General features: G+C 38.5%; 1 protein-coding gene across 1 annotated transcript in view; it reads left to right on the forward strand.

Moving 5' to 3' along the window:
• The first annotated feature begins 2,550 nt into the window (after positions 1-2,550).
• The window catches only part of LOC149411318 (protein Wnt-11b-2-like), a 61,569-nt gene continuing 51,969 nt past the window's right edge, over positions 2,551-12,150 (forward strand). Inside the window, exons 1-3 of the mRNA XM_089647678.1 lie at positions 2,551-2,770; positions 6,875-7,527; positions 8,268-8,548. Of these exons, the coding sequence (XP_089503804.1) occupies positions 2,551-2,770; positions 6,875-7,527; positions 8,268-8,548 (1,154 nt within the window). The remainder of the gene's footprint in view (positions 2,771-6,874; positions 7,528-8,267; positions 8,549-12,150) is intronic.

Consider the following 12,150-nt stretch of genomic DNA (forward strand, 5'->3'; position numbering starts at 1 on the left):
CCTCAAGGCACAACACACTACACTTTTTTTTTGCCAGAAAACAAAAAAGAATGGTAAAAAATTAATTTTAGATAGAGCAAAACAAAACAACTGATGACAGCCAAATGTTATTGTTGCCATATCTCAACTGATAGAGTTCTACTAGTAAAAATCAATTCGTTCCTTTCCAACCAATTTATAGCTACAAGTGGTGTACCGCAGGGGTCTTATTTAGGCCCAATATTGTTTTCACTGTTTATAAACGATATTGTTAATATATTTGATAACGATATAAATGTATTACTTTTTGCAGACGATTTAAAAATATTTAAAAAAGTAAAAACCGTTGAAGATTGTATCAGTCTACAAAATAACTTAAACAGGTTAATTAATTGGGGCACTCTAAATAAACTATATCTTAATATAAATAAGTGCCATTCAATAAGATTTTACAAAATAAGTCAACCAATTATTTATTCATTTGAACTTAATAACTCAACCCTTACCTTTGTCGTAGAAATTAATGACCTGGGCATCATTTTGGACTCTAAATTAAACTTTATATCTCACATAAACTCAATTAACAATAAGGGAATGAAAATGCTTGGATTCATTCTTCGAAACTCCAGAGGATTCAGAAATATTTCAACCTCGAAAATTTTGTATACATCTTTAGTTCGAAGTCAAGTCGAATATAACTCCTCGATCTGGTCCCCACATTATAAAATACATTCAGATTCAATAGAAAAAATTCAACACAAATTCCTAAGACACATTAACTTTAAACTCGGTATTCCTATTGAAAGTATAAACTATAATTACTTAATGAAAAAATTTAATTTATTAAAACTCTCAGATCAAAGAATTATAACCGACTTAATATTTATGTTCAAAATTGTAAATGGTAGTGTAGACAGCCTTGATTTAATTAACCTCATTGAATTTCATGTACCCATAAGAGCTACTCGTTCTAAAACCCTCTTTAATTGTAACAATTCTAAGACTGAACATTTCAAACACTCGCTTGTACCTAGATTACATGAAATTTAATAATAGGTACGCAGATGTAGCAGATCTGTTTAACTGCACTTGCTAGGTACAAAAAGGCTTTAATATCGTATCTTTTAAATCATGACCAATAAAACGCAAGTCTACTCATACTTACGTAAAAAGTCAAATAAATATGTATATAAAATGAACTGCCTGGGGCAACTGAGGAAACTTTGGTCAATAAAAATAGTCAATAAGGTGAACCAACAGCTTGATTGGCACTTACCTACTTTCAACCAAAACCTGAAAATAAATGCATACATTTTAGCTATTGTAATATATTATATCATGTATCTATACTATCATATATTTCAATCAATACTAATCTAACCTAGTCTACTTATAAGTTTTGCATGTACTTGTATCTCTAACTTTTTATATCCATCTTGAGTTTCTGTTAATTGTATATTTTCTGATGTCACTGTTTATAATTTACTGTATATGGTATATTTTATACCGTTGGTTGATATTAAAATAAATAAATAAAAAGGAAATACGCGGCCGGATCCAATGCACGAATAATATCTAGGAGTGTGTTCTAACTCTAATTAAATAACGAACTAACCATCAGGCCGCGTCTCAGAGGGATAGGACGAGAGGATAGACCGCCATACATCTTTGTTTTGGCGCACATTCATACGTCGTTTCAATTATTTGATTTACAACCGACACAATTTGCTATTTATTATATATGTCAATGGTGTATTCGAGGCGTAACTTAATGCCAAATTACTATTTTGATTAATCTTTATAACGAATTGGTGTACATTATGAATACCAATAATTATGCTTTAGATAAATTGAGGGTTTTCCTATCGTTTCGCTTGAGTAGAATACAAATAAAAAATAGATTACTCAATAAAAAATATAAATTTAAACTACTAAAAAAATTTTTTTTTCAACAGAAATGTATGAACGCGTAAAGGAAACAACTTTTAGAAAATACAGTATTATAGCTAAGATTATCTGTGAGAGTTTCACTTGATTTACTCTTTTGCTTTCTAATAAAATTATTTACAAAAAAATAAAAACCAGTTTTGTGCTTGAAATCAAACGTTTCTAGACTCCGTTTGTCAAGCGATTTTAATGCCTATTACCTGAAATATAAGGTATAACAAGAATATATAATTTTTTGGCTTGTAGCTTCCTCTTATGTTGAAACCAAGTGCTAATTTTTTGCGTAAAGCGTGTAGCTGAATTCGACAAGTTTATCAAAAATTTATTCGCCGATAAAAAAAAATCCTTCACCATCGTAATTTTTTTGAATTACGAAAAAATAGTGAACACCCTATTATCGCTACAACAAAACGATACTATGTACTTTGAAGATAAGTCAAATTCCTTATTTTTACTTGAAAAAATAAATGTTCATAAATAAAAGATTATGTACACGAAAAACATCTACAACTTGCTTCCAAGGTAGTCTCAATACACATATTTCTGCAAAACAATCGCACTCGAATTTGAACTATTTTCTTTAAATTGTTCCAAATTTCAAATAGTTTTATATATATATTAAAAATGTATGATTGCAGCGCCTTGCGCAGTGGCGTGCCGCGCAGCGGGCAGGGTCGCTGCGCGCTGGCCCGCGCGCTGGGCGTGCAGCCGTGCGCGGCACTGGCCCCGCTGTCCCTGGCAGCGCGCTTGGCCACCGAGTCGTGCCGACAGCTGTGCGAGCATCGCCGCTGGAACTGCTCCTCGCTGGAACTGGCGCCTGATTACACGCCGGATCTGCTGCTGGGTGAGTTTGAAAATGTCTTTGTGGCAGGGAGATCTTTGAGTGATCGGCCCCACATGTGGTACTTTTTAAAGATGAGTCGAATTATGTATTAAAGAATATATTCGTTCGGCTCCTCAGTGAGTGAATTTATCTAATATGAAAATATTTTTGGTAAGGGTTTCTATACAGGATATTAATTGACACACCGAAGTTATACCCGACAAACTACCAGCGATTCAACAAAAACTTAAAAAAAAATTGTAGGTGTTTAACAGTTAAGGTTAATTAAAATCCGGCCTGCCATACATTAGGTTGGCAGACGTATCCGCCGCCAAGACCTAGATAATCCTCACCCCATGAACCCGAGCACCCCTGCCAAGTCACCAAATGTAGTGAACAACTGTTGGTTATCCAATGAATGGTTCCCGGGGCGGCGGTACCCATACTCGCCTCCCAACCCTGGTATATACACTAGGTACTGATCATTTAACTATCTCACCAAGTCCAATCGTGATCGATCAATCGGGGATTGAACCCTTGCCATCAGAATGCATTCACAAATCCACACATCCATCAACACTGGTGATTAACATCTTGCAATCCATTTCGATCCCAAGTAATCAATGACCCTTGTTGAATTGGGAGTTTCCCAAGGTAAATTGAATCGGCCTTCTGTAAGAACTCTAGAAGCTTCCGAGCCAAGGAGTTATTCTACCGAGCCATCAGATAAATGTGTAGACATCTTTCAGTCTTCTCCCATTGCTATTCACTGTATTCAACCATAACCTCCTAGATCACAAGGCCGGGACACTCATTCAAAGCAGCCTCCCAACTTGTATGGGATTTTACAATTTAAAAAAGAATAATTTTAAATTTATTCTTTTTTAAAACATCTTTTGGTTATTTAAAAAAATATTTTTTTTGGAGGTTCTCATACAAGTTAGGAGGCTGATTTGATTCAGTGTCCCGGCCTTGTGATCTAGGCGGTTTTGATTCAACGCCCTAGACACTCTGTCAGCCCCATCAACGATCCAAATCAGGGGTCGGTAATCTTGAAATTTAAAATGACAAATATTGAAACAATATAAAATATGATTTTCGACAATGGAAAGACGAAATGGCTCAAGCGACAATCATCAAATGTTTCTCTTGAGAGATGAAGATAAAAAATACAGAAATTATGAAAACTCTATTTTATTTTTATGTTGACGGATACATTTTATAACGATTATGATTATGATAACGATTTAAAAGTGCCATTTTCGATTTAGATTTAGTTTCTTAAGTCAATAATTATGAATGAAAATATTAAAATTACATATTAATCAAAATCAGAAAAATTAACTTTAAATCTTCCACACATTTTAACAGTATTCATAGTTTGCGAAAATACCCCATTGCGCATTTTGTGGGGTAAGTAACAATTCTTAATTATATCTCTTTCAAAACAAGGACTATCTCATAAAAATCGTGGTTTCAACAACTCCCCCATTTTTCCAAAAAAATAAAATAATTCACTTATTCGAATGAGGATTGGAAATTGTTTCTTCACACCTCTTTATAATTTACGTTCTTGACTCCTCAGATTGTACATTCTGTGGTCTAGAAGTGAGAAATTTAGATCACATATTTTTTAGTTGTCTCTCTCTAAACAAATTTCCTCTCTTCATCAAGCCTTATCTGAAATTGCTCCCCCTTCATCTCATGTCTTCTAAGTGTGATTTCGACTCCAATCTTCCATGTAATTTTGAAATTTGTCAATTTAAACAAAATTAATATATAAATTCACCTTTCCTCTTACAATTATTTGAAATCATCACCTTGAAAGGTGAAAACCAGAAACACTGAAGAAAAATACATTTAGAGCTGAGTATAAAATAAAGCTAAGTGACAAATCTCAAAGCAACATCAAATGAAAATGTTTATGGGCTCAAGAATAAATTAAAAATACAACGTGGAATTCGAGAAAGGGGTCTTTCAGTCATAATATTGCGATGTGGATAGATTCGTCAAAATCATTTATCACGCTTTAGATAAGTCTTTGAAGTACATTGGTATATTTTTTGATCTCCAAAATCATTCAACAGCATATCTCATGTCGAACTAATACAAAAATTAGGTGTAGTGGGTTTTAATGATAGAGCATTAAATTGGCTAAAAAGTTATCTTCACAATAGAAAAAAAGTTGTAAAATGTGATTTTGGAATACCGCAAGGCACTGTATTGGTGCATTATTTTCATATTGTATGTTAACGATGTTTTAAACAAAACTTCAGTGGAATCATTATCTCTTACGCGGATGACACTGTCATTATAGTAAAGGGTCAGGACTGGAATATTATAAAGGAAAATGCAAATAATGACATGCAAATCCTAAAAACTCGTTTGATGCAAACCTTCTCTCAATTTATGCCAAAAAACTATTTATATCCCCTTCTCCATATAAAACATAAAACACAAATATAGAAATAATTATACGCAATAAAAAAATGTAACAAAACTATCTATAATAGCTTATGTACCATTTTAAACCAAACTACTGAAATATAGTAAATCTGTGTAATTATAGACCAACATATGAAATAGAACACGGATGTGAACTTGTTAAGCGCGTTAGGAAATGTATTTATATATTTATTAGATTAAGAAATATCCAAGTTTGACAATTTAAAAAAGTATATTACGCGCTAGTCCTGTCATAAATTTAGTATGTAATTATTGGATAGGGAGGTGCATGTGAAAAAATTGTCAAGCCTGTAAAGGTGGTAAAATAACTAATTATTAAAGTTATTTTGAAAAAACAACCTACATTCCCTTCAGCAAAATTGTTCAAAATTGAAGACATCAGACAAGACTCAATATTACAAATATTCAAAGATTGAAACAATTACTACATAAATCTGTTTGGTTGACTATGTTTAAACAATTGCATGACACTGTTTTCTACAAACCAGAAATAAAATAAATGAACTTAATTGCTTTGATGGTCGACCACTGACTTAGCAAGGGATGCTGCGATCTGTAGCATTCCAAACAACCCCCGAACCCTAGACAGAGTGAAGCCGCCTCCATGAATTAAGTGATTTAGGATTGATTTGGACATTCATCTGTTGTGATGGATTAAAAGGATTGCATTTAATGGTAATTTAAACGCCGAGGGGAAGCATTGAGAATAGCTCTAACAGTATTCAGTGTTGCTTTGTTTGTGAGCATTACTTTAACTTGGACCACCCCTTTGATAAGTTAACATTAATACTTAGCAGTTAAGATGAATCAATCACTTTATATTTGGAAGATAAAATGCACAATGTGCCTCTTGATCCTCGATTTACGAATTGCATTTTAAAGCTGACGATAACTTTTGTGAGTTTAACTAGCGCACGAAATTGTAAACTCTTAATTTCTGCGATGTTTAGCGGAATAGAAGATAATTCCTTGTTGGAAAAATAGAATTGTTTCTAATTAATTTTAATCAATTTCTATTTATATAAATAAAACATAAATAAATTTTAACAGATTTTTTATCAAAGTAATTACTTATAGGATCGTATTTACATTAGGTTTTAACATATTAAGAGATTTGAATACTACTCTTCCATAGAATCGTTGGCTTGTGTTTGGAAGAAGAGTGCACAGTACATTATTGTAGTTATTTATAAGTAATTAATAATATGATAGGTAACAACTTCTGCTGAGTAATTATGATGACGCGTGACAGCTATTTCGAACTCTGAAGGCATTATCAAACTGTTCGATAAAATGGCAATGGATACAAATTAAACTTGATAACAATCTACATAAGTACATAAAAATGAATTGTTTTTTGTACCTTATATAATCAAAATGACTGGACGATTTCGATAAAAATGTCAATGATTGTTTTTATTAGTGCTAGGAGTATAATACGGAATAAATGTAAATGCAAGACGGCGTTGCTTCAATGCGGTGGGCCACACATGCCGAAATAGCTTATAGTCTAAACTGTCGTCTTGTGCACCGGGCAATGCACTGCCGTAAATAACTTATTAAAAAAATGTTTATATTAAAAAAACTAATTAAAAAAACTAACTAATTAAAAATACCTAATTACAATTCTTCTTTAACGTGTTTTTTTGTTATTTTCAGGCACCAAAGAACAATCATTCGTTTACGCCTTGAGCGCTGCAGCCCTGATGCACACCATGTCAAGGGCCTGTTCCTCTGGCCTTCTATCATCCTGTACATGTGGCCAGCCGCCCAGGCAGAGACCTGGAAGAGGTTTCAAGTGGGGAGGCTGCTCCGACAACCTTAAATGGGCGGGGAGATTCGTCAAACAGTTCACCGAAGACAGCACCAAAGATGACTTCTTCGCCAAAACCGACCAACACCAAAAGGAAATAAGGATTTTCGACACAGCAGATCGACAAATCGATCGAAACGGCAATCTAATACGACCGATTTCTACCCCACAAGATTATCTAGCGAATGATAGTGAACCAACAAGACTTTTTAAAAGCAAAGATCCTGTGACTACGGAAAATCCTGTAGAAGGATCTACGGTAGTCCAACTGTCTACTACATTAAGTGAAGATACAGAATTGAAAGAACTCAATGCAACAACAGAGAATTTGGCCACTCTTGTGCGAAGAGATGCGAAGAGGAAAAAGAAGGGAAAACAGAGAGGAGGCAGTCGACAGAGAAAGGCTTATAACACCAAAGAGACACTGGAAGAAAAGCTGGAGAGACTGCAGCCGTATATTGCGCTAGCTAATTTGCAGAATAGCAAAGTTGGACGAAAGGTATAATTCTTACATTCAACATACCATGTTTTTGACGAAATTTTCTTGGATATTTCCCTTCAGTACTGCAATTTCAAATAAGTTTTCTTTCACTACCTTTTTCTTCTGCCAACATTTCGTACAGCGTTACAGTGTTCATCGATTACACATTTGCCCTGATGATGGCTGTCCGAAACGTCGGCTAAGGAAGGAGGTAGAGTAACACGGCATTATTCCCCTTAAACAAGTATCGAAAATACTTTTAGCCGTGAAAATATCATGATCACATCCCAGGTGAAGCAAGTTTTGACTGCCTGTTTCTTTTTCATAGAGAAGTAATTTTATTCGTTTATTTTTAGGTTTGTAACTGAAAAAGCATTTATTCGAATTTTGCAATTCTAATTTAAGTCCCCAGCGTTGACCGGGCTCTACACAGAGTTTTTCGAAATTATACGTAGGTATACATAATTTTCCTTTTATGTTAAACGTCAAGTGTGTGAAATTCATCAAGAAGTATCAAAATTCTGCTTTGATTCGAAATCTCATGGACACAGCTATAGGTTTAATCAAAATGTTAATATGACGAACTGAGCCGAACTCGTATTTTTCGATGTGAGTACTGTGTAAGAGTCTTAGCTGCTCCCCACTGTCTGGATCCAACGAGGCTATAGAATCTCTAATTGGGGTATGTTGTTAGAGAAAGGATGAGATATACAATTTCAGCTGTGTCTTTCTCAAATCCATCGTTTGTATTCTTTCAGATTGCCGAGCGTTCCCCGCGCATCGAGTGTAAGTGTCACGGCGTGTCAGGCTCGTGCAGCGTGCGCACGTGCTGGCGCGCATTGCCACCGTTGGGCACGCTGGGCGCGGCATTGCTGGCACGCTCGGCGGGCGCTTCCAGGGTGCGCGCCCCGCGTCCGCCCCGGCACTACGGGGGCGCGGGGCCCTATCGGCAGGCAGCGCAAGGCCTGGTCTTCGTGTCACCCAGCCCGGACTACTGTAGGAGGGACCCCGGCACTGGGAGTTTGGGCACCGCCGGAAGGTGAGGATTTTAATTACCCAACTAACTTGTTTTGGTAAATATCTAGATACCAGCCACACGGTTAATGGGAACATTTTATTTTATGTTTAACACTTTGTATCAATTACGTAACAACGAAAAACAACTACATTGATTATACTAGGTTGATACATTCATCGGAAATGGATAATAATTATTTTTAATGGTTATTTCGCTCTATGCACTGAATGATGTAGAAATAAAATCCCTGAGTACCTGTGTAAAACTATGAATGATCGTGGAAATGATGGAGATTCCCAAAGAATGTAAGGCTGAAGGCTGTAAGCGTAATGAGTAAGATTATGAAAGGGATGCTTAGATGGTTAGAATGGATATTTACACTTTTAGCACAGTTTTGCCTCGGGGTTCTCATTTCTACAGCATTCAGTCTGCTTTCGTCCTTCCACTGGTGTCTCGCTGACATACATCAGAGTTGGTATCAGCGCTCCATTGTGGACTGCTACTTGTATTTATATACTAGCTGACGTGTACCCCTCTGCTGGGGGTTATCATTTGTACAGCATTCAGTCTGCTTTCTTCCTTCCACTGGTGCCTCGCTGACATACATCAGAGTTGGTATCAGCGCTCCATTGTGGACTGCTACTTGTATTTATATACTAGCTGACGTGTACCCCGCTGCTGGGGGTTATCATTTGTACAGCATTCAGTCTGCTTTCTTCCTTCCACTGGTGCCTCGCTGACATACATCAGAGTTGGTATCAGCGCTCCATTGTGGACTGCTACTTGTATTTATATACTAGCTGACGTGTACCCCGCTGCTGGGGGTTATCATTTGTACAGCATTCAGTCTGCTTTCTTCCTTCCACTGGTGCCTCGCTGACATACATCAGAGTTGGTATCAGCGCTCCATTGTGGACTGCTACTTGTATTTATATACTAGCTGACGTGTACCCCGCTGCTGGGGGTTATCATTTGTACAGCATTCAGTCTGTTTTCTTCCTTCCACTGGTGCCTCGCTGACATACATCAGAGTTGGTATCAGCGCTCCATTGTGGACTGCTACTTGTATTTATATACTAGCTGACGTGTACCCCGCTGCTGGGGGTTCTCATTTCTACAGCATTCAGTCTGCTTTCGTCCTTCCACTGGTGCCTCGCTGACATACATCAGAGTTGGTATCAGCGCTCCATTGTGGACTGCTACTTGTATTTATATACTAGCTGACGTGTACCCCGCTGCTGGGGGTTATCATTTGTACAGCATTCAGTCTGCTTTCTTCCTTCCACTGGTGCCTCGCTGACATACATCAGAGTTGGTATCAGCGCTCCATTGTGGACTGCTACTTGTATTTATATACTAGCTGACGTGTACCCCGCTGCTGGGGGTTATCATTTGTACAGCATTCAGTCTGCTTTCTTCCTTCCACTGGTGCCTCGCTGACATACATCAGAGTTGGTATCAGCGCTCCATTGTGGACTGCTACTTGTATTTATATACTAGCTGACGTGTACCCCGCTGCTGGGGGTTATCATTTGTACAGCATTCAGTCTGCTTTCTTCCTTCCACTGGTGCCTCGCTGACATACATCAGAGTTGGTATCAGCGCTCCATTGTGGACTGCTACTTGTATTTATATACTAGCTGACGTGTACCCCGCTGCTGGGGGTTATCATTTGTACAGCATTCAGTCTGCTTTCTTCCTTCCACTGGTGCCTCGCTGACATACATCAGAGTTGGTATCAGCGCTCCATTGTGGACTGCTACTTGTATTTATATACTAGCTGACGTGTACCCCGCTGCTGGGGGTTATCATTTGTACAGCATTCAGTCTGCTTTCTTCCTTCCACTGGTGCCTCGCTGACATACATCAGAGTTGGTATCAGCGCTCCATTGTGGACTGCTACTTGTATTTATATACTAGCTGACGTGTACCCCGCTGCTGGGGGTTATCATTTGTACAGCATTCAGTCTGCTTTCTTCCTTCCACTGGTGCCTCGCTGACATACATCAGAGTTGGTATCAGCGCTCCATTGTGGACTGCTACTTGTATTTATATACTAGCTGACGTGTACCCCGCTGCTGGGGGTTATCATTTGTACAGCATTCAGTCTGCTTTCTTCCTTCCACTGGTGCCTCGCTGACATACATCAGAGTTGGTATCAGCGCTCCATTGTGGACTGCTACTTGTATTTATATACTAGCTGACGTGTACCCCGCTGCTGGGGGTTATCATTTGTACAGCATTCAGTCTGCTTTCTTCCTTCCACTGGTGCCTCGCTGACATACATCAGAGTTGGTATCAGCGCTCCATTGTGGACTGCTACTTTTATTTATATACTAGCTGACGTGTACCCCGCTGCTGGGGGTTATCATTTGTACAGCATTCAGTCTGCTTTCTTCCTTCCACTGGTGCCTCGCTGACATACATCAGAGTTGGTATCAGCGCTCCATTGTGGACTGCTACTTTTATTTATATACTAGCTGACGTGTACCCCGCTGCTGGGGGTTATCATTTGTACAGCATTCAGTCTGCTTTCTTCCTTCCACTGGTGCCTCGCTGACATACATCAGAGTTGGTATCAGCGCTCCATTGTGGACTGCTACTTTTATTTATATACTAGCTGACGTGTACCCCGCTGCTGGGGGTTATCATTTGTACAGCATTCAGTCTGCTTTCTTCCTTCCACTGGTGCCTCGCTGACATACATCAGAGTTGGTATCAGCGCTCCATTGTGGACTGCTACTTTTATTTATATACTAGCTGACGTGTACCCCGCTGCTGGGGGTTATCATTTGTACAGCATTCAGTCTGCTTTCTTCCTTCCACTGGTGCCTCGCTGACATACATCAGAGTTGGTATCAGCGCTCCATTGTGGACTGCTACTTTTATTTATATACTAGCTGACGTGTACCCCGCTGCTGGGGGTTATCATTTGTACAGCATTCAGTCTGCTTTCTTCCTTCCACTGGTGCCTCGCTGACATACATCAGAGTTGGTATCAGCGCTCCATTGTGGACTGCTACTTGTATTTATATACTAGCTGACGTGTACCCCGCTGCTGGGGGTTATCATTTGTACAGCATTCAGTCTGCTTTCTTCCTTCCACTGGTGCCTCGCTGACATACATCAGAGTTGGTATCAGCGCTCCATTGTGGACTGCTACTTGTATTTATATACTAGCTGACGTGTACCCCGCTGCTGGGGGTTATCATTTGTACAGCATTCAGTCTGCTTTCTTCCTCCCACTGGTGCCTCGCTGACATACATCAGAGTTGGTATCAGCGCTCCATTGTGGACTGCTACTTGTATTTATATACTAGCTGACGTGTACCCCGCTGCTGGGGGTTATCATTTGTACAGCATTCAGTCTGCTTTCTTCCTTCCACTGGTGCCTCGCTGACATACATCAGAGTTGGTATCAGCGCTCCATTGTGGACTGCTACTTTTATTTATATCCTAGCTGACGTGTACCCCGCTGCTGGGGGTTATCATTTGTACAGCATTCAGTCTGCTTTCTTCCTTCCACTGGTGCCTCGCTGACATACATCAGAGTTGGTATCAGCGCTCCATTGTGGACTGCTACTTGTATTTATATACTAGCTGACGTGTACCCCGCTGCTGGG

The sequence above is a fragment of the Hesperophylax consimilis genome, chromosome 26 (assembly GCF_061612785.1).
Source record: "Hesperophylax consimilis isolate HC1 chromosome 26, BYU_Hcon_1.0, whole genome shotgun sequence".
Taxonomy (NCBI): Eukaryota; Metazoa; Arthropoda; class Insecta; order Trichoptera; family Limnephilidae; genus Hesperophylax; species Hesperophylax consimilis.